This window comes from Bubalus bubalis, chromosome 11, assembly GCF_019923935.1.
Source record: "Bubalus bubalis isolate 160015118507 breed Murrah chromosome 11, NDDB_SH_1, whole genome shotgun sequence".
NCBI classification, from domain to species: domain Eukaryota; kingdom Metazoa; phylum Chordata; class Mammalia; order Artiodactyla; family Bovidae; genus Bubalus; species Bubalus bubalis.
The window spans coordinates 48,413,537-48,436,644 of record NC_059167.1 but is presented as its reverse complement, the minus strand read 5'-3'; the positions used below and the strand labels follow the sequence as shown (position 1 = coordinate 48,436,644).

The 23,108-nt window shown below is 38.2% G+C and overlaps 1 protein-coding gene across 2 annotated transcripts in view; it reads left to right on the top strand.

Moving 5' to 3' along the window:
• DNAAF4 (dynein axonemal assembly factor 4) overlaps positions 1-23,108 on the top strand; it is a 69,933-nt gene that overhangs the window by 44,596 nt on the left and 2,229 nt on the right. Inside the window, exons 5-8 of one of the 2 annotated variants that reach the window (XM_025295628.2) lie at positions 5,139-5,284; positions 6,583-6,692; positions 21,729-21,882; positions 22,890-22,995. In XM_025295628.2, coding sequence (XP_025151413.2) covers positions 5,139-5,284; positions 6,583-6,692; positions 21,729-21,882; positions 22,890-22,995 — 516 coding nt within the window. The remainder of the gene's footprint in view (positions 1-5,138; positions 5,285-6,582; positions 6,693-21,728; positions 21,883-22,889; positions 22,996-23,108) is intronic. The other variant, XM_006074927.3, reaches the window with a different exon arrangement.

Sequence of the window (23,108 nt, the reverse complement as noted above, 5' to 3'; positions counted from 1 at the left end):
ATGCTGAATTAGCTGAAGTTGAATAGTTTTATAAAGACCTTCTAGAACTAACACCATAAAAAGATGTCCTTTTCATCATTAGGGATTGGAATGCAAAAGTAGGAAGTCAAGAAATTCATGGAGTAGTAGGCAAGTGTGGCCTTGGCAAAGGCTAACAGTTTTGTCAAGAAAACACACTGGTCATAGCAAACACCCTCTTTCAACAACACAAGAAATGACTCTATACATGGACATCCCTAGATGGTCAATACTGGAATCAGTTTGATTTTATTCTCTGTAGCTGAAGATGGAGAAGCTCTCTACACTCAGCAAAAACAAGACCTGGAGCTGACTGGCTCCAATCATGAGCTCCTGATTGTAAAATTCAGGCTTTAATTGAAGAAAGTAGAGAAAACTGTGAGGCCATTCAGGTATGGCCTAAATCAAATCCCTTATGATTATACAGTGGAGGTGACAAATAGATGCAAGGGATTATATCTGGTAGACAGAATGCCTGAAGAATTATAGATGGAGGTTCATAACACGGTGCAGGAGGCAGTGACCAGAACCATCCCCAAGAAAAATAAATGCAAGAATGCAAAGTGGTTGTCTGAGGAGGCCTTATAAATAGCTGAGAAAAGAAGAGAAGTGAAAGGCAAAGGAGAAAGGGAAAGACACACCTAACAATGCAGAGTTTCAAAGAATAGCAAGGAGAGATAAGAAAGCCTTCCTCAGTGATCAGTGCAAAGAAATAGAGGAAAACAATAGGAAAGAGTAGAGATCTCTTCAGAAAAATTAGAGATAACAAGGGAACATTCCATGCAAAGATGGGCACAATAAAGGACAGAAATGGTATGGACCTAACAGAAGCAGAAGATATTAAGAAGAGGTGGCAAGAATACACAGAAGAACTATACAAAGAAGATCTTCATGACCCAGATAATCATGATGGTGTGATTACTCACCTAGAGCCAGACATCCTGGAGTGTGAAGTCAAGGGGGCCTTAAGAAGCATTACTACCAACAAAGCTAGGGGAGGTGATGGAATTACAGCTGAGCTATTTCAGATCCTAAAATATGATGCTGTGAAAGTGCTGCACCCAATATAGCAGCAAATTTGGAAAACTCAGCAGTGACCACAGGACTGGAAAAGGTCAGTTTCTATTTCAATCCCAAATAATGGCAATGCCAAAGAACGTTCAAACTACCATACAGTTGTGCTCATTTCACATCCTAGCAAGGTAATACTCAAAATCCTTCAAGGTAGGCTTGAGCAGTATGTGAACTGAGAAATTCCAGATGTACAAATTGGATTTCAAAAAGCTAGAGGAACAAGAGATCAAATTGCCAGCATTCATTGGATCATAGAGCAAGGGAATTCCTGAAAAACATCTACTTCTGCTTCATTGACTACACTAAATCCTTTGACTGTGTGGATCACAACAAACTATGGAAAATTCTTAAAGAGATAGGAATACCAGACCACCTTACCTGCCTCCTGAGAAAACTGTATGCAGATCAAAGAGCAACTGTTAGAACCAGAACCAGAACAAATCCCAACTGATTTGTTTCACGTTGGGAAAGGAGTATATCAAGGCTGTATATTGTTACCCTGCTTGTTTAACTTCTGTGCAGAGTACATCATGCAGAATCCTGGGTTGGATGAATCACAAGCTGAAATCAAGAGTGCTGGGAGAAATATTAATAACCTCAGATATGCAGATGATATCACTCTACTGGCAGAAAGTGAAGAGAAACTAAAAAGCCTCTTGATGAGGGTGAAGAAGAGTGAAAAAGCTGGCTTAAAACTCAGCATTCAAAAAACTAAGGTCATGGCATCTGGTCCCATCACTTCACAGTAAATAGAAGGAGGAAAATAGAAGCAGTGACAGATTTTATTTTCTTGGGCTCCCAAATCACTGTGGATGGTGACTCCAGCCATGAATTTAAAAGATGCTTGCTCCTTGGAAGGAAAGCTATGACAAATCTAAACAATGTATTAAAAAAACAGAGATATCACTTTGTTGACAAAGGTCTGTATAGTCAAAGCTATGATTTTTCCGGTAGTCATGTACTGATGTGAGTGCTGGACCATAAAGAAGGCTGAGCAGTGAAGAATTGATACTTTTGAGTTTTGGTGCTGGAGAAGACTCATGAGAGTCCCTTGGAGAGCAAGGAAATCAAAGCAGTCAATCCTAAAGGAGATCAACCCTGAATATTCACTGGAAGGACTGATGCTGAAGCTGAAGTTCCAATACTTTGGCCACCTGATGAAAAGAGCCGACTCATTGGAAAAGTGGGAAAGATTGAGGGTAAGAGGAGAAGGGGGCAATAGAGAATGAGATGGTTGGATGGCATCACCGACTCAATGGACATGGGTTTGAGTAAACTCTGGGAGTTGGTGATGGACAGGGAGGCCTGGCGTGTTGCAGTCCATGGGGTCACAAATAGTTGGACACGACTGAGTGACTCAACAACAACAGTAGGTTATCATTTTTCATTTTTACTCTCAAGTTTTCCACTCCTGAGTTCTTAATTTTATTTTTCCATGTTCTGGTACATTTCTTTGAGTAATTTACTCAGAAAAGATGGCTAGATGGTGTATTTACTTAGTTCTTAAATATCTAGGAATGTCTCCTGGCTTCATAAGTGAATAGTAGTATACTGGGTATAAAATTATTGGACATTGTATTAGGTAGGTTCAAGCCAATTACTGAAATAAGTGGTCCAAAGTCATAGATTGGGCCTCCCTGGTAGCTCAGTTGGTAAAGAATCTGCCTGCAATGCAGGAGACCCCGGTCCAATTCATGGGTGGGAATGATCCCCTGGAGAAAGAATAGGTTACCCACTCCCTGGAGGCTCAGATGGTAAAGAATCTGCCTGTAGTGCAGGAGACCTGGGTTTGATCCCTCGATTGGGATGATCCCCTGGAGGGCATGGCAACCCACTATAGTATTCTTTTTTTTTTTTTCATCAAATGTTTTTTTTTTTTAATTTTATTATTTAACTTTACAATATTGTATTGGTTTTGCCATATATCAAAATGAATCTGCCACAGGTATACATGTGTTCCCCATCCTGAACCCTCCTCCCTCCTCCCTCCCCATCCCATCCCTCTGGGTCATCCCAGTGCACCAGCCCCAAGCATCCAGTATCGTGCATCGAACCTGGACTGGTGACTCGTTTCATATATGATATTATACATGTTTCAATGCCATTCTCCCAAATCATCCCACCCTCTCCCTCTCCCACAGAGTCCAAAAGACTGTTCTATACATCAGTGTCTCTTTTGCTGTCTCGTACACAGGGTTATTGTTACCATCTTTCTAAATTCCATATATGTGCGTTAGTATACTGTATTGGTGTTTTTCTTTCTGGCTTACTTCACTCTGCATAATAGGCTCCAGTTTCATCCACCTCATTAGAACTGATTCAAATGTATTCTTTTTAATGGCTGAGTAATACTCCATTGTGTATATGTACCACAGCTTTCTCATCCATTCATCTGCTGATGGACATTTAGGTTGCTTCCATGTCCTGGCTATTATAAACAGTGCTGCGATGAACATTGGGGTACACGTGTCTCTTTCAGTTTTGGTTTCCTCAGTGTGTATGCCCAGCAGTGGGATTGCTGGGTCATAAGGCATGAAAAGATGTTCAACATCACTCATTATCATAGAAATGCAAATCAAAACCACTATGAGGTACCATTTCACACCAGTCAGAATGGCTGCGATCCAAAAGTCTACAAGCAATAAATGCTGGAGAGGGTGTGGAGAAAAGGGAACCCTCTTACACTGTTGGTGGGAATGCAAACTAGTACAGCCACTCTGGAGAACAGTGTGGAGATTCCTTAAAAAACTGGAAATAGAACTGCCACTCCAGTATTCTTGCCTGGAGAATCCCCTTGGACAGAGGAGCCTGGCAGGCTGCAGTCCCTGGGATCACAAAGAGTGGACACAACTGAGCGACTAAGCACAGCACAACACACAAAGTCATAGATCAAATAAGATCAAAATTGAATGTTATCTAATACTTATTATGTAACGGTCATCAGTCTAGACCTGATAGATGTCTTTGTTCCACAGGGCCTTCCAGGGTGGTGGGTTAACATCTATTGTACCATTATTTGGCTTGCATCTCTGGATCCAAGGTGGATAATGCAGTTGGCATTGTTTTTTAGCCAGTGGGATGGGGAAAGAAGATGTCCACTGCAAGTAGATTTACCGGTAAAATGATGATCTGTAAATTGTATACATCTCTTATATTCACATTCTGTTGTGTTAGGTTTGGCACATAACTGCACCTACTCTTAAACAAAGAGGGGAGAATTGATAGGATACTGGATGATAGCATTCCCAACCACAACCATCTATAGAAATTGTTTGTTTAAATTTTTGTTGATGTTACTTTCTAGTTTGAGTCTTTATTCTTTCTTCCCTATCCCCTCTTTCCTCCCTTTGAAATGTTAATTCAGGCCCTTTTCAGTTTTTCTTTAAAGTGGAAATTTTATATCTTAATTATATTGTTCATTTTATATCAAAGATATAAACTCTCTGTCATGTTTGTAGAAAATCATTTTTGATCACTTTTGATATTTTAATTTTTTAGTACCATTCCTTCCCATTATTTATACAGTTTATATTCTAACATATAGATTAATATCTTCTCTTATATTGACTGAACAATTATTATATCTAACTGCCTTTGTATAAATGTATAGCTTTTCATCATAACTCTTTGCCTGTTCCCATTAGCTTTCTCTAATAGCTGAAAATCTTTTCTGTCATTACCAGGAAGCCTGTAGAAGATAACTGTTATAGGAGCTTATGGAAAGTGATGACTTTGCCTAGGTACCCTCCTTTAGAGTTGACATAGGTTATAAGAGTGCCATCCTCTATAGTGAATGTAAGTTAGGCACTGTGTGGTTTAACAAAGAGAACCCCAGAAAAGTAGCTGAAGTCATTGATTAAAGAACAGATAATTAGCTTCCATAATTTCAATGAGGAATTTTACATTCCTTCCTGTAGAAAATATGTTTGGATTATTTGTATAGGATTTTAAAAGTAACTTTAATGGATAATTGCCATAAAAGTCTGTTTGATTGTTAACTAGGAAATTAAAGATTAATAACTTAGTTGCTAATATTGTTTTTGAAGGGAGAAATTCAGAAAATATATTTTTTGAGAAGTTAAAAGAAGACAGTGTTCCTGCTCCTCGCTCTGTTGGCAGTATTAAAATCAGCTTTACTCCTCGAGTATTCCCCACAGCTCTCCGGGAATCACAAGTAGCAGAAGAAGAGGAGGTTGGTACACTTGCTGTTAGTTACAGTGACCACACATGAGAGTACTTAATTTTTTACTTCATATGTTGAAACTTACTGGATCTGAATTTTTAAAGTATTCATTGCACTAAAGATATTACTTCATGAAAAAATTTAATATTTCTTTTTGAGAAAAATATATTTTGCAGGATCTATTTTTTTTTGGCTTCAGAATGCTGATGAGAAAACATTGATTTAATAGTCAGCATTGTTGCTTATTTGAGGAGATAATCTGTTGCATGTGCATTTATTTTGTTAAATACATAGTTTTCCATAATAGATTTGTAAACTTTGGGACTTTGTGTTGTGGTAAGAAAAGATTTGTAAATTTATTATAACTATATTATTACAATTAATTAGTAACGTCAAGTGTTTCTAATGTGACATTTGGCATTGATACCTTTCATTTATAAATTCCTGAGCTCTGGGATTTTGAATGTCATATATTTAGTTGTATAAGCATTAAGAATTCTAAGAACTGCTTTTATTAATTTATTTTTTACTATCAGGTATGAACTGATACCTCTCTCAGTTGAAAAGCTGTGAAAATAATTGAAGTTTCTTAATATATAATGATAATTTATAAATATTAACTTTTTTCTTAATATTAGCAATATATTTATGTATTTCATTATTTATAAAAGGATTTCTATAACTATAAAATTATAATTATTTTTAAAATGTATATATTTTTATAATATAAAAATACATACATATTATAAACAAGAAAAGTAAAATAATATTCACATGAACTACCAGAAATTTGGACAAAGTTTGAACTAGAAATTGATAACATATTTGATTTTAATCAGCTAGTGAAATTAAAAAAAAAATTTGAAAATGTATAAAAGCTGGAAGTTTAAAATCACCATGATCAAATATTATATCAGTCTGCTTAGAATACTATTACAAAGTACGTAGACTTGCTGGCTCTAAGAACAGACAATTATTTCTCACAGTTCTGGAGGCCGAGAGGATATGGGGGTGGGGTGTAGAAAAGAGCATGCCCTCTAGTTTCTTCTTCTCTTATAAGGATACTAATCCTGTCTTGGGGGCCTCATCCTCATGACTTCATCCAAACTTAATTATCGCCCAAGGGCCATAGTTCCAAATACTATCACATAGGTGGTTAGGGCTTCACCATACGAATTTTGGAGCACACAAGCATTCAGTACATAACAAATAGTATTTCCATGTTATGTAGGAAGATGGGAAATCTAAAAGGAACAGTTAATAAAATAATACCTTTGTGTCCTTCATTAAACTCATTCTCATTTCAGTGGCTACATAAACAAGCAGAGGCACGAAGAGCAATGAATACTGATATTCCTGAACTTTGTGATTTAAAAGAAGAGGAAAAGAACCCAGAATGGTTGAAGGACAAAGGAAAGTAAGTTGTTTGCACCCTGGCCATGAGACTTATTATAAATCTATGTAGATATTAGTACTTATAACATTTTCTAGATATCTTGACATATGTGTGAATGTGATTGTTGGGAAGAAATAATGTAAGTATGCCAATTATGTAGGTAGCACCTCTGTGTTTAAAAAGTCAGATCCTATAACAATTAAATGAGATTCTTATTTTTATTTGCTTTTATATTTAAATGTCATGGAAATGAAAAAATATAACATCTTTGGATTGCTTATTAAAGTCTCTTTTAAAATTACTCAGTGTTTGACATAAGTCCTTGCTAATACTTCCCTTAAAATCATGGTTCTTCAAAACTAGAATTACTTTGATTAGTCATATCAGTCTTTGAAAGCTTATCAGATTAGCTTGTTGCTCTGTCATGACCTAGATGGGTGGGATGGAGTGGTGGGGTGGAAGGTTCAAGAGAGAGGATATATATACACATATAGTGGATTCACTTTGTTGTACAGCAGAAACTAACACAACACTATAAAGCAATTATCCTATAATAAAAAAAGATTATCAAATCAGTCTATAAATTATTATTTTATGTCTAGACAATCTTTTTATTTATTTATATGTGACTGTAAATTTTAGACAATTATCAAAAATAATGAATTCTGGTACATTCTGTGGCAATTTGAGTTCATATTTGGAGGCAATTGTTGATATTATTTATTATATCTTATTTTGTATGTTTGTATTATTTTCCTGTTGCTGCCATAACAAACTGCCACTGACTTGTTGGCTTAAAACAATACTAATCTATTATCTTATAGTTCTGGAGGCCAGAAGTCTAAAGTGGGTTTTACTAGGCTAATATCAAGTATCAAGTGCAATCCTTCTGGAGACTGTAGGAGAGAATCTATTTCCTTGGGTTTTCCAACCTTGAGACCTCCCACATTCCTTGGCTTATGGCCCCAAACCAGCAGTTGCATCACTCTAGCCTTTGCTTCCATAGTCACATCTCCTTTTCTGACTCTGGCTCCCCTGCCTCCCTCTTTCATTTATAAACACCCTTGTATTGATAATCCAGGGTAATCTCCTACATTAAGATTCTTAATCACATCTGCAAGGTTCTTTCTAACTCACCATTTTATGTATTCACAGGTTTTGGGGAGTTAGGATGTGGCTATCTTTGTGTTTTCCTGTTCTCATCTCTTCTCTGTTCTCCTGGTCTTTTCTCTTATCTAAAACACCACCAGAGATTGATTTGTGAAGTTGAACTGGAGTAGACAGTTTTCTAAAGTTCAGAAGCCTGAGGCTCACAGGTTTGTTTCTCTTACTCCCAAGAGTAATCCCTTCTCCTCCTCCTCTTCCTTCTTCTCTCCCTTCCTCTCCATCTTTTGAACCATTAAATAAATATCTGTTGATTATTTATGGTTTGTCAGGCTGTAGGCTAGGCTCTGAACTACAGAAATAGAGGAGAGAGACATATACTTACAACACTGTATGAGAAGTGCAATACATAGAAAGCACATGATAAAATGAGAGTACAGAAGAGGGGCACTTAGCCTTAAAAGGAGGGAGGTAGTTTCAGGAAGAGCTTCCTAAAGAGTATAGCACCTGAGTTCCTCTTAATGATAGGTAGGAGTTTCAGGAGGAAGGGAGAGAAAGGTGTTCATTTTAGGCAGAGGATACACTGTGAGCAAATGCTCAGAGACAAGAATAGTGTGACATACAGGCCAGGAACTATGGGTAGCTTACTTTTTGATAAAACATAAATTTGAAGCTAAGAATAATAACACATGAACCTAGAAAAATAGGCAGTGGCCTTGTGTTATTCTTAAATTTTATTCTGTAAGGTGGAGGAAAATGTGTTCCAGTAACTAAGGTGGAGGTCTTGAACAGTGACATTGTTGTAGAGGGGGGAAGGCGAGGGCCATGTGAGAAATATTCAGGAGGTAAAATAGGGAGGACTTCTGAGTGACTGTTGAGGAGTAGAGAAGTAGTTGTGGACATCTTCTGGGTTTCTAGTTTAAAGGATTGATTATATGCCACCAACTGAATTAGAGAACACTAGAAGAGGGCCTGTTAGGGGGAAATGTAGGTAAAGGTCAGTTTTGAATATGTTGAGTTAGAGGTGTCTTTTGGTCAAGCTGACAGTGTCCAGCGAGTTTGAAACCCAGAGGAGAGTCCAGCCCTGTGTTATCGATTTGGAGGTCATCAGCATTTATGCAGCAGTTGATTTATAAGAGTAGGTGAAGTATCTAAAAATAGGGTATAAAGGGGAGTAGTGGCCTAAGGCTAGAACCCTGTGATCCACAGTATTTGAAGATCTGGCAAAATAAAGTAGTACACAGAAATAGTCTCAGAGGCTGACGGAATAAAAACTTTTAAGAGTTTTTTTTGTCTTGTTCTTCTCTAAAAGTTCTCCAGGCAAGAATACTGGAGTGGTTCATCATTCCCTTCTCCAGGGGATCTTCCCAATGCAGGGATCGAACTGGGTCTCCTGCATTGCAGGCAGATTCTTTACCATCTGAGCCACCAGGGAAGCAAGCCCTCTTTACAAATAGAAAAGATTCAAAAAGATGTGCAGATGAGACAAAAGAAGTGTTTGAAATGTCCTCAAGAAGAGTGGGGAAAACTCAGTCAAGGCCGATGGTAAATGGATTATCTTGATTTTGTTATTCTTTTTCCTTTTGTTAAAAGTTGTGTTCATTTTTACACTTTATAATAAAGATATACCTTTTGAAAAAAATTTACACTGCACATTAAATGAAAGTTCCCCTTGGTTTTTACCCAGTCTGCTGGCCTTCTTCCTTCCTTGTCCCTCAGATATATCCAGTCTAAATATTTCTTTAATTACATTTGCTTGTCTTTAAGCTGTCATTGTCATAATCACAGTTATTACGTTCATAGCTTGTGATAGGTTGCCAGAGCTTTGCACATACAATTTCATTAAATCCTTACTACTGTAGTTAGCTAGCAACCACTGCTTTTGCATTCGTTTAACAAATGTTTATCATAAAGCTAGCTGCTTTACACAAACTAGGTCTTTTAATTCCTTTAACAGTATAAATAGTTGTATATTATTATCTTTACCCCAAGTTTCTAAAATACAGAAAAAGGGCTAGAGAGGTTGAGAAATTTGGCTAAAGTGGTGGTTTATAAATAAAACCAGGATTAAGTCCCACGTCAGTATGATTACAAAGCTTTTGTTCCAGATAGTGTTGTATAATCCTCACAGATGAATAAAATTCTTGTTGTCCTTTTGTTCTGGTTGTTTAGCCTTAGTAAAGACAGCCCAAGTGGTCTGGCTCTGTGTCAGGAAGCATTTAACAGGAGGTTCCTGTGTGCTGTTTTGGATCTGTCAGGAATTCTCTGTTCCTTATTAATTCCTGAATATTCAGGAATTACGAGGAGAGGCAAGCCTCTCTCGGGGGCTGAGGAATCCAGGCATTTCCTTCACTAGTGCTTCTATATGGTGATAAGTACCCTCTTCCTTCTTGTGAACCATGCGGTAAAAGTGATTGTTTACAAATCTCTCTCTTTAATATGGATTGCCTATGTTTTGTAAGTCTGGATTTTTAATCTTTATCTTTGCTGAGAATAACTACTTTGTAAGATGGTATATATGCCCACACCATGTTGATTAAAACACCTTTGCTCCATCAGAGCTCTGGTCCCCGTGTCTTTCTCTCTCTCTCTCTCTTTTTTCAGGCTGATCCCCTGGAGCGCAGAGGCTCTCTGAGTTCACTTTCCTGCCTGGGCTTCTAAGACCCTTTCGAGAAGGCGCTCTGCGCCTTCACCCCATCGAGAGGGCGCCTGAGGCCTCTGTGAACAGAGCAAGCCCCGTGTCAGGGGCTTTATTGGCTTTCTGTGTAAACCAAGGAATATCAGCCTCTTTCTCTCTCCTTTACTTTCTTATCGGTCGACTCCGGACCACCAGGTTCCAGTCCATTAAAGGACCTCAACAGCTATGAATTGCTCTTCCTTGAGGCCTGAGAGTGTTGAAGTGCACGTAGCTGAATGTGCTCTCCTACTGGATTGGTTACTGAGGTCTAGAAAATACTGGAAGATTAAGTTGTAATAGAGATGGAATGGGAAAGACTAGAGATCTCCAAGAAAATGAGAGATACCAAAGGAACTTTTCATGCAGAGATGGGCACAATAAAGGAAAAAAATGGTATGGACCTAACAGAAGCAGAAGATATTAAGAAGAGATGGCAAGAATACACAGAAGAACTATACAAAAGAGATCATCATGACCCAGATAATCACAATGGTGTGATCACTCACCTAGAGCCAGATATCCTGGAGTGTGAAGTCAAGTGGGCCTTAGGAAACACTACTAAGAACAAAGCTAGTGGAGGTAATAGAATTTCAGTTGAGCTATTTCAAATCCTAAAAGATGATGCTGTGAAAGTGCTGCACTCAATATGCCAGCAAATTTAGAAAACTCAGCAGTGGCCACAGGACTGCAAAAGGTCAGTTTTCATTCTAATCCCAAAGAAAGGCAATGCCAAAGAATGCTCAAACTACCACACAATTGCACTCATCTCACATGCTAGCAAAATAATGCTCAAAATTCTCCAAGCCAGGTTCCAACAGTATGTGAACTATGAACTTCCAGATGTTCCAGGTCAATTTAGAAAAGGCAGAGGAGCCAGAGATCAAATTGCCAACATCCATTGGATCATTGAAAAAGGAAAAGAGTTCCAGAAAAACATCTATTTCTGCTTTATTGACTATGCCAAAGCCTTTGACTGTGTGGATCACAATAAACTGTGGAAAATTCTGAAAGAGATAGGAATATCAGACTATCTTATCTGTCTCCTAAGAAATCTGTATGCAGGTCAAGAAGCAACAGTTAGAACTGGACATGGAAGCAACAGACTGGTTCCAGATCGGGAAAGGAGTACATCAAGGCTGTATATTGTCACCCTGCTTATTTAACTTATATGAAGAGAAATGCTGGACTGGATGAAGCACAAGGTGGAATCAAGATTGCCAAGAGAAATATCAATAACCTCAGATATGCAGATGACACCACCCTTATGGCAGAAAGTGAAGAAACTAAAGAGCCTCTTGATGAAACTGAAAGAGGAGAGTGAAAAAGTTGGCTTAAGGCTCAGAATTCAGAAAACTAAGGATCATGGCATCTGGTCCCATCATTTCATGGCAAATAGATGGAGAAACAGTGGAAACAGTGTCAGACTTTATTGTTTTGGGCTTCAAAAATCGCTGCAGATGGTGACTGCAGCCATGAAATTAAAAGACACTTTACTGCTTGGAAGAAACGTTATGACCAACCTAGACAGCATATTAAAAAGCAGAGACAGTACTTTGCAAACAAAGGTCTGTCTAGTCAAAGCTGTGGTTTTTCCAGTAGTCATGTATGGATGTGAGAGTTGGACTATAAAGAAAGCTGAGTGCTGAAGAATTGATGCTTTTGAACTGTGGTGTTGAGAAGACTCTTGAGAGTCCCTTGGACTGTGCCAGTCCATCCTAAAGGAAATCAGTCTTGAATATTCATTGGAAGGACTGATGCTGAAGCTGAAACTCCAATAGTTTGGCCACCTTATATGAAAAACTGACTGATTTGAAAAGACCCTGATGCTTGGAAAGATTGAAGGCGGGAGGAGAAGGGGACGACAGAGGATGAGATGGTTGGATGGCATCACTGACTCAATGGACATGAGTTTGAGTAAACTCTGGGAGTTGGTGATGGACAGGGAGGCCTGGTGTGCTGCAGTCCATGGGGTCGCAAAGAGTTGGACAGGACTGAGCGACTGAACTGAACTGAACTGAACTGATTTTCTGAGGTGGAAGGAGAGAAAGTGAAGACAAATGTGAAACTAGATAAGTTTCTAACAAAAATTGCTTAGTGGGCACTATTGAGATCTCTACTAGGTTAGAGAGCATGAATTCTTGGAGATGTTATTCAGCACAGCTCTGTGATTTATCTTCTAAGTAGTATTTAGTGTTTCAGATTTAAGAGTAGATTATTGAGCCAAGATTGGAATTTTGATGGACAAGTACAACAGAAGACTAGTAGTACAAAGGACCAGATTGGAAAAATAGCTTAGATATCTAGCTGTGACATCTAGGCTGGGGGACTTGCCAGGCAATCCAGTAGTTAAGACTGTGTGCCCCCAATGCAAGAGGCTCGGGTTTGATCCCTGACCTGTAACTAAGATCCCACATGCTGTGCAGCATGGCCAAAAAAATAAAAAATAATCTATTTTTTAAAAATAGAAATCTAGGCTGGGTTAGAAAGGAATAGATGCCATAGTGACCCAGTGGACTAAGGAAAAATGGAGCAGTTAAGACATTAGAGGACACTATAAGGTTAAAGATTGATGAAGGGATAGTTTGCAGGATAGAAAGTTCTAGTCAGTGACTGGGATTCCAGAGTTTGATATCAGTGAAGTAGTGCAGATCAGGTGATGACAAGTCCAGGAGGTGGTCCTGGAGTGGGTAGCAAAAGTGAAGGAAAGGTCATTTGAGTTAAGGTTGTTACTGTTTAGCCAGTGAGTTGTGTCTGGCTGCAACCCCATGGACTGCAGCATGCCAGGCTCCTCTGTCTTCCACTGTTTCCCAGGGTTTGCTCAAATTCATGTCATTGAACTGGTGATGCTATCTAACCATCTCATCCTCTTGTCACCCCCTTCATCTCTTGCCCTCAATCTTTCCTAGCATCAGGGTCTTTTCCAGTGGGTCAGCTAGCTCTTCACATCAGGTAACCCAAGTATTGGAACTTCAGCTTCAGCGTAAGTCCTTCCAATGAATACTCAGGGTTGATCTCCTTTAGCATTGACTGATTTGATCTGCTTGCAGCCCAAGGAACTATAAAGAGTCTTCTTGAGCACCACAATTCACAAGCATCGATTCTTCGGTGATCAGCCTTCTTTATGGCACAACTCTCACATCGGTACATGACTACTGGAAAAACCATAACTTTGACTAGATGGACCTTTGTTGGCAAAGTGATGTCTCTGCTGTTTAATATGCTGTCTAGGTTTGTCATAGCTTTCTTTCCTTTTGTCCTTTCCTTAAAAGAAGCAAGCATCTTTTAATTTCATGGATGCAATAATCGTCCACTGATTTTGGAGCCCAAGAAAATAAAGTCTGTCACCGTTTTCCTTTTTTTCTCCTTCTATTTGCTTTGAAGTCATGGAACTTGTACATCTGGAAGTTCTTGGTTCATATCCTGCTGAAGCCTAGTGTGAAGGCTTTTGAGCATTACCTTGCTGGGATATGAAATGAGCGCAACTGTATGGTAGTTTGAACATTCTTTGGCATTGCCCTTCTTTGGGATTGAAATGAAAACTGACCTTTTCCAGTCTTTAAGCCACTGCTGAGCTTTCCAAATTTGCTGGCATATTGAGCGCAACACTTTAACAGCATCATCTTTTAGGATTTGAAATAGCTCAGCAGGATTTCCATCACCTCCACTAGCTTTGTTTGTAGTAATGCTTCCTAAGGCCCACTTGACCGTCTATTCCAGAATGTCTGGCTCTATCTAGGTGAGTGACCAGACCATGCCATCCTGGTTACCTGGGTCATTAAGACCTTTTTTGTATATTTCTTCTGTATTCTTGCCACCTTGAGTTAAGGAGTCCCAGGTATTTCAGGGCTAAACGGATAAATGGATCATATACCTGAACTTTAGAATCTTCTGGAATTATGGCATGAATTGGGTTGGAAACAGATGCTGGGAGCCAGGTATCAAAGACTTCAGTGAATAAGAGAGGAATGATTTTAAAAAGCCAGTTAGATGACAGTGACCAGAGGTTATAGAGTAAAGATGCCAGAGTTCTAAAGGATGATGATTTTTTTTTTTTTTTTATTAAGGGAGAGTTACAGCTTGGAACTTGGCAGAAATGAGTCTGGAGAATGCCTATGGTCCTAGCCCCTCCCGTGATGTGGGGAGGGAATCCTCCGTAGAGAAGGTGGTAGATATAGCACTGCCCTCCAGAGAGAGCCAGGTATACTTTAAGAAGCATTGTGTGGAAAAATTGAGGATTAAGAAACAATGAGGGTGGGAGTTGGAGTCATTTATGCTTGAATCACAAGTAAGAAAGTGTAAAGGAATAAAGGGGGATGAGAACAGGAAAAACCAGCAAATGTGAACTTTCATGTGAGGGCAAAGAAGCAGCTGCTATTTGATCAGTGCCTGAAGATTACAGGTTGTTGGACATAGTTGGAAAGTCCTTTGGCACACACAATGTGTTAAGGTGCTGGGACTGGGTAAATGGGCCTAGACAGTGTGTAGTCCGGTTTTCTTTCTTTTTTATAGGTAAATGTATTTATTTATAGGTTTATGTTTTGGCTGTGCTGGGTCTCCACTGCTGCATGGGCTTTCTCTAGTTGCAGTGAGTGGGGGCTACTCTCTAGCTGCAACGTGCAGGTTACTCTCTAGTTGCGGTGTTCAGGCTTCTCATAGCAGTGGCATCTCTTGCTGTGGAGTGTGAGCTCCAGGGCGTGTGGGCTTCAGTAGTTGCAGCTCATGGGCTCTAGAACACAGGCTCAGTAGTTGTGGTACACAGGCTTAGTTGCTCCACAGCATGTGGGATCTTCCCAGATCAGGGATCAAACCTGTGTCTCCTGCATTGGCAGGAGGATTCTTTACCACTGAGCCACCAGGGAAGCCCTGGTTATTTCTGATATACCAGTGATGTGATTTCGATTTGAATGGAAAGGACAGATGAGATCATTGAGCTAGTGTTGGAATTTTGCTCACAGGTACAGCAAAAGAAGTGTGTGTGCATATGAAAACTGGCAAAAGCATTGAATTGGTAACAGCCTAGTGCAAAAAAGTGTACTTGATTGTGGTGAAGTGTGACTGGTAAATTATAATCACCTTAGTCTCTGATGGTTTTTTGTACCAGTTAGGATATAGGGTAAAGATGGCAAAGTCCCAAAGGAAGCATTACTATGAACAAAGCTAGTAGAGGTGATGGAATTCCAGCTGAGCTATGTAAAATCCTAAAAGATGATGCTGTAAAGTGCTGCCTACAGTTAGGTATAAAGAGAAGCAAAATAGGAGAGTTAAAAAGGAGGAGAGATGGAAGAAAACTTAGTAACTAGTGACATCCAGAGAAACAAAGTACAGCTAATCATAGTGCCAAGTATGAACAGATAAAAGGAAAGGTAGTAATTATTAGAGAGAAATGTATCCTCTTTAGCCATGTAACACAGTACAGAATATAGAAACAGACGTAATAGACGCCATTCAGAAGCAGTGTTGGATTTAAGACAAAGGATGAAATGCTTTCATCTCCAGAGGCTTTGTTTCACGTTAGCCTTCTATATTTACACTGGCATAAACAGTCCAACTGTCCTTTATTGTGTTTAAACTCACGGGACACTTGTTCACAGAAGGGTAGAAGTGGACAAGCCTTCCAAAAGAACAGTCATTTGAGAAAACTCTTCACGGGATTGTATCTACTCAAAAGAGACTCTTTTGAGTCTACCCTTTCTCAAAAGAGAAAAAGCCATAGAATGTTTTCATTTTTCTTTACCTGGTCTTTTACTGCTGGTCTTTAGTTTTAAATGCCAAATCTACATTTCAGAAAAATAAATCAACTAAGGTAATTTTATTTGTTCATGAAAACATTTTACCTTTTGCAATTAACATTGTACCAGATAGCTTTTTAGTGAGAACATTTCACATAAAACAGTCTCTGGCTCTAATTTAGATGTTCACATGGTGTGTTGTTATTTAACAGCCTTACATGACTCAGAATCTGTGAATAACTAATAACTACCCTTTCAGACTCTTTTAGTCATGTAAGGTTAGCTCGATCATTGTTTTATCCCACCTGTGTTACTCTGTACTTGAGTTTCAGCATGAGTTTTTTTGGACTGTCTTAACCACAGACTGAAAGTTTCTTCTTCTCATGACGTAGGCCTACTTGAATACCATTTGCATACCTCACTCTGTACAGCAAATTATAATGTTAGATAGGAGGAAACTAAAGATATGTAATTCTGGAATCTAATAGCACCCAGCAGCATATTATTGTCATGACATAAAATTACCTATACTAGTTCTAGTGTCTGAATTTTCCTTTTTTCTCTTGGCCTAAGTGCCAGCATTAATAACCTGCCTAATCCTCCAGTCCTTTTAAGACTGAGGCTGTGATTTGCTTTTACTTTTTCTCTTGCCACTCAGGTTAATTCTGCTTCTGAACCCCAGCGTTGTGTGTAGGAACCTGCCATTTGCTCACTGACTCACCTAGTACCAACTTGTGCCAGTCTGAATCCCTGTTTGCTTACTGTTTGTGGATTTTCTGTAGCTGGACTCTGCCTGCCTGTCTGGATATCCTTTTACTTCATGTTGAACTTTTTGATGCTGATTGTTAACCACCTGTTACCAATTTCTCCCAACACAGGATATAGTTCTGCTTGCCAGATTGAATTTCTTTCTGGTACTTTGGTTTGGATCCATGCCCTGGCAAGAACTGTGAAGAATTAGCTTACCACAGTTTCACAGATGCTGGCAGAAGTCAGGAGACTCTTGAGTCAAACACGAAGGACTTTATTATTCAAGGCATGTCACACAGTATGACCTTCATGTTAGTTCCTTCTGTGCCTGAAATCCCATAGGGCCAATGCAGAAGTGGACCCAAGTGGATGCTGTACACAAAGTAGGTTTGTACCAGAGCTGAGAAGGCCAAGCTTAAGGAATGCAGTTTTTTACAAGAGTCTTATAAGCAAACCTGTCCAACTTTTGCCTCACAGGGTGATAATATCTTTGTTATACTGAACAGCAAACAAATCTATTATTTGCCTCAGAGAGAGACCATGTCTCTGTCATCCAAGGATGTCCACTATACAAACATCTATGAAAAGATAGTCCCAAGCAAAAGCCCTCAGTGCATCTGTTGACATATGACATGCAGGAACATAAAAGACCCGTGGAGAATTGTCTCCCAAGTATCCTCTTGGATCTGCCTACTTTCAGAACAGATCTGCCAAATCTGCCTTGCTCTCCTGCATATTTTACAAGTCTGTTTGTTTGCAGAGATAAGACAGTTTTCTTATACTGTCTTTTGCCTGACTTGAAGTTTAGAATCCGTATTCTAAAATAACTTGACATAATTATGACTTTGTTTGTTGGTTGATTGTATGCATTTTACAACCCAGAATATTCAGTTGCAGTGCAGTCAGCATTATGGCCTAACTTGTCATTTTATTTAGTTGTACAGCATCCTTTTCCTCCTTCCATCCTGAGTGCTCAATTGTACTGGTTGATGTTCCTTCACTAAGATGCAGTAATACTCAGTTTTAGAAGCTCTTGAAATACCAAGGATGTTTTCTACCCACATAAGATGTTGAGAGAAACAAGGACCTTCAAAATCTTTTGAGCAGTAGGTGCTGTTAGAGTTCTTATTGCCCACCAAACAGAGCTGTTGTGTCTTCTGTTAGAATATGTGTTACTCCTGGCCTCCACTGCTGTTTCTAAGCCCCACTGCTTTTGATTTCTCTAACTTCTTTTACTGTCTCTTTCTTTACTTCCGTCCAAATTGCTTCTTTCTAATTCATGGCTGCTCTTATGTTCAACTGTTGCTCAAAATGTTTGGCCTTTCTGGCTATTGCCAATCATGATGTTTCTTTCTTTACAGTGGAAACCAATCAATCATTGTAAAAATGACGGTAGTGTTTGCAGTTGTCCACATCTCTTCTGTTTTTCTGTACAGGCAGTACCATAAGGACTCAGTATGCTTTGAATGAGTATTTGTGCATAATTCTTTTCACTGTCATTGCTTTATTTGGAGCCATCAGGCGAGACTTCCTGGTTATTAGCTTCTGTATTTAAATGTGTTGTTCAAATGCTACTGCCCCTAACATTGAGGTTTATTTTTTTCCCCTTTTCCTTTTGAAGTTCACCTATTTCTGAGTTCAGAACCATTCTGAAAGTCATAAAACAAATTATACTTTGTTGAATGTTTGTATTGGTGTTAAACTTTTAGGAATATAATGTTCATTGCATTTATAGTTTAATATATATGCAAACATTGAAAATGTTTAATATTTCATATTTCTTGCTATTAAACCTCCTACAGTGTTTCTTTTTTAAAATTTTGATTGGCATACAGATGTTTAGAGTGTTGTGTTAGTTTGAGATGTACAGCAAAGTGAGTCAGTTATACATATACATATATTCACTCTTTTTTAGATTCTTTCCCCATATAGGTCATTACAGAGTATTGAGTAGAGTTCCTTGTGTTATACAGTAGGCTCTTATTATCTTTTTTATATAGTAGTATGTAGATACAAGCTCATGAACAGTTTTCTCGAACTTGGAAGGCTTGTCCACCTCAACACTTCTGTGAACAACTGTTCCATGAGTTTAAACACAGTAAAGGACAGTTGGACTGTTTACGTCTGTGTAAATAAGAAGGCTGCTGCTGCTGCTGCTAAGTCGCTTCAGTCGTGTCCGACTCTGTGCGACCCCATAGACGGCAGCCCACCAGGCTCCCCCGTCCCTGGGATTCTCCAGGCAAGAACACTGGAGCGGGTTGCCATTTCCTTCTCCAAAAGCCTAGCATGAAACAAAGCCTCTGGAGATGAATGCATTTCATCCCTTGGCTTAAATTCAACAGAGTTTTGTTTTGGGGAGATAAAAACATTCTAGATATGGATGGTGGTGATGGTTGTATGAAAGTGTGTTAAGTGTTTATGTGTTTAATGCCACTAAACTGTACACTTCAAAATGGTTAAAATGGTAAATTTTACAGTTAAATGTTAATTAATTTAAAAAGAAGGTTTGTAGTGGACACAGGAGATTATCTAACCAACGTTTATTGTCTCCTTTTATCCTTGCTGACAGAGTCCCTATTTTGTTTAGGCATGTAGACCTTATCTGTGTGACTTAGGGTCACATAGACAGGAATAAATTCTGGATTGACTGCAGCATATCAAGATTATTGTCATTACACTGCTGGTGTGTGTATTATATATATATATATGTGTGTGTGTGTGTACACAGTAATGTTTATTATAGTATTGTTTATAAAAGCTGAATATTGGGAAACAAGACACGTGAGTGTCCATCAGTAGGAGCAGACTGGTTTTAGAAATCCTTGCACAAATGAGGGAACCTCTGTGAAAATCTCTGTGAAAATAGTATATTTCTGTATTTGTTAACATGGAAAGATGGTCATATTGTTGAATTATTTAAAGAACTTTCCAAACAGCAGTGTATAGAACTGAGGAATGAAATTGGAGAAAGAGAATGGGTGGAAGGACTGAGAACAAGAGAAACTGGTAGGTTTTTTTTCAGGCAAAATACTTTTTAAGGCTCGGTATTTTTGATCCATGAGATTTGGGAAAGGTGGTAAACTGGGAGATTTCTGGCAAGGTTTTCTTGATCTCAAGAAGCATATACCAGAAGATACTGTCTTATTTTCTTTTAATGAATATCGTGCCTGAGTGTGGCTCCTTGAGCCACGCATGAGGAAAACCAGCCCCAGGATGAAGCAGGAACCTGAGGCCTTGATAAGACCCATGTGCTACTGATCACATGGGGCCTGGATCCTTTCCCTCTAAGCTAGTTTAATGTGAGGTGATCTGTTTCTTTCCGTGTTTAAACCAGTTTGAGTTGAGGTTCTGTTACTTGTGGTCAGAAGCATCCTAGCTGATACGAGACATTTCAGAAATGTAAATGTTCCCACAGAAGTAGCTTTTCTGGTTTGTGCAGGTTATTTTAAACTTGAGTCAGACTTAGGTTAGATGTCACTGTGGTGTCCTTTTATCTTTTATTCATGATTTGCAGGGTGCTTTTATGGGTCTGCTTTTGAAGTCATTGTGTTTAATATTCTAAAATTGTGAAGTGTATATAGTACAGTTGCCTGGAAATGAATACTAAATGTTGTTTATATGGCTCTTTTATATTTGGCAAAGACTTTTAATTTTCCTTATGTTTATGTATTTTTCAAAATACTAGGAATTGTACATAAAAAACAGAAAAGAAATTATGTTTTAAATAATTCTTTTAATTATGTATATATCTTTATTTGAAGAGAATTTGGGGAGATTTGAACTGAAAGTGTATTTATTAGAATGCTTTCGTTTGCAAGTAACTGAGAAACCCAATTTAAACTGGCTTAATGTTTAAAGGATGGCTCAGTGGGTAAAGAATCCACCTTTACACAGATGTGGAAACACAGATGTGGGTTCAGTCCCTGGATCAGGAAGATCCCCTGGAGGAGGAAATGGCAACCCACTCCGGTATTCTTGCCTGGAAAATTTCCTGACAGAGGAGCTTGATGGGCTACAGTCCACAGGGTCACAAAGAGTCAGACACGACTGAGCATGCACAGGCATAAGCAATATTTAAAGGAATTTATTTGCTTACATAACTAAAAAAACTAAAGGTGTGTTACTTGTTGGTTAAAGCTTGATCCAGCAGCTTAACTGTATCACTAAGAACTCGAGTTTCCTTCTGCCTTTTTATCCTTTTCATAATTCCATAGTATTAGCTTTATTCTAGTGCTGGCTCCTCCCACAGTTTCAAAACGGTCAGCACCAATTTTGACTTGTGTGCTTTCTACATTTGTATCCAGCAGGGGGCGTTTTCCCAATTTTTTGCTCTCCAACTTTGGTAATATAAAATCACAGGCTTCATTCTGAAAACGCAGTTTAGGTCAAAAATCCGTCCCTGTGTCAATCATTGTAGCAAGAAGGATGGAAAAACTTCTAGTTTTTCCTTCTTTTTTTCCATATCAAAGTAACATTTTAAGGGAAACTCACATGCAAAATCTGCTACGTGTCTCCTTGAGATTTAGGATATGGAGGAAACAGTTAAGTCCTCATACTTATGCCTACTGGCTTAAGTTACTAATTAACTACCCTTGGAGGTGGAGGTGAGGCCAGTCCTGTTCAGATTACATGCTGATGTTTGGAGGATAGGTACGTTAGTGCCATGTCCAGTGTATGATTCAAGGAACGGAAAGAGAGGTCAGCCATACATCCCCTCTGCCGGATATAATTAGATAGTATTTCTGTGTTTATGTTTCAGTCTTAGATTGTTTTTCTTTTATGTTTTTGTCTCATTAGCAAATTGTTTGCAATGGAAAACTATTTGGCAGCTATTAATGCATACAACTTAGCCATAAAACTAAATAATAAGATTCCACTACTGTATTTGAATCGGGCTGCTTGCCACCTAAAACTGAAAAACTTACACAAGGCTATCGAAGATTCTTCTAAGGTATGTGTATCTATTTATATATATTGCTTTAAAATTTCTCTGCTCCCATTATTGATTGAAATGATGGCTTTATCTTTTGTCAGGTAAATTTAAATAATTGAGATGCAATGATTTTAAGAATCTTCTTGCTTATTACATATTTTTACTGAAAAAAAAGTTTTTTATGGATAAGTTACTGGTGTAGAGACTTCAAGTTAGATTAGAGATACCTTATCAATTGCCTTAGCGTATCAGTTGAAGTTCAAAAGGAAATTAGTAAATGGTAATCAGTTTGTACCCACCTTTTTTCTTAAAGTTTTGGAGACAATGGGAGACGGAAAGAGACTTGATGTAACTACAGCTTGCACAATAAAAGGATATCTCCATAATCATTTTTCCATTTTCAGAGTAACTTAGTATATCCTAATTTCCATTGTGAATAACATGTCATTATCTTAAACTTCTAGTTTTTCCTTTTTTTTTTCCATATCAAAGTAACATTTTAAGGGAAACTCACATGCAAAATCTGTTATGTGTCTCCTTGAGATTGAGGATATGGAGGAAACAGTTAAGTCCTCATACTTCAATCTCATTAAGTTATTGAAGATCTGATAATATTTTCAAGATCCAGTTTCATTTTACTAGCACAATTTCATGTACAAATATTTACTGAATGAATGAATAAACTGAATCACCAAATTTGAATATAAAAGCATTATATATAGTATGTTTATTATTAGAATTAATAACATTAACTAAATTAATGCTATTTAACCATCTCTGCTGTAAAGGTTTCAAATGATAAACCAAAACATAAACCTGGGGGCAAGGGAGTGAATCTCGTATAGGAACAATCAAACAAATCCTAAAATTATTCAACATAAATGTATATATTTAATAAATTCCTGTCCAGTTAAGCCAAAAATTTAGGTGGGTGAGGGCCTGAGGCTTGTTTTAAAGTTGAATTTTATCTTGTTTTTGCTCAAGCTTAAAATGGGAATTATGTTTTTCCCTATTTTTTCTGTAAGGCACTAGAAATATTGACACCACCTGTTGCAGACAATGCTAATGCAAGAATGAAGGCACACATACGTCGTGGAACAGCATTCTGTCAACTAGAATTGTATGTCGAAGGTAAGAGATGAAATGCTTTAAGATCCAGATTATACTATGAAAAAAAATGTCGTTGCCATTATTTAAGAGACTCCATTATTTTATACTTTTAGCATTTAATTCTTTGTAATTTA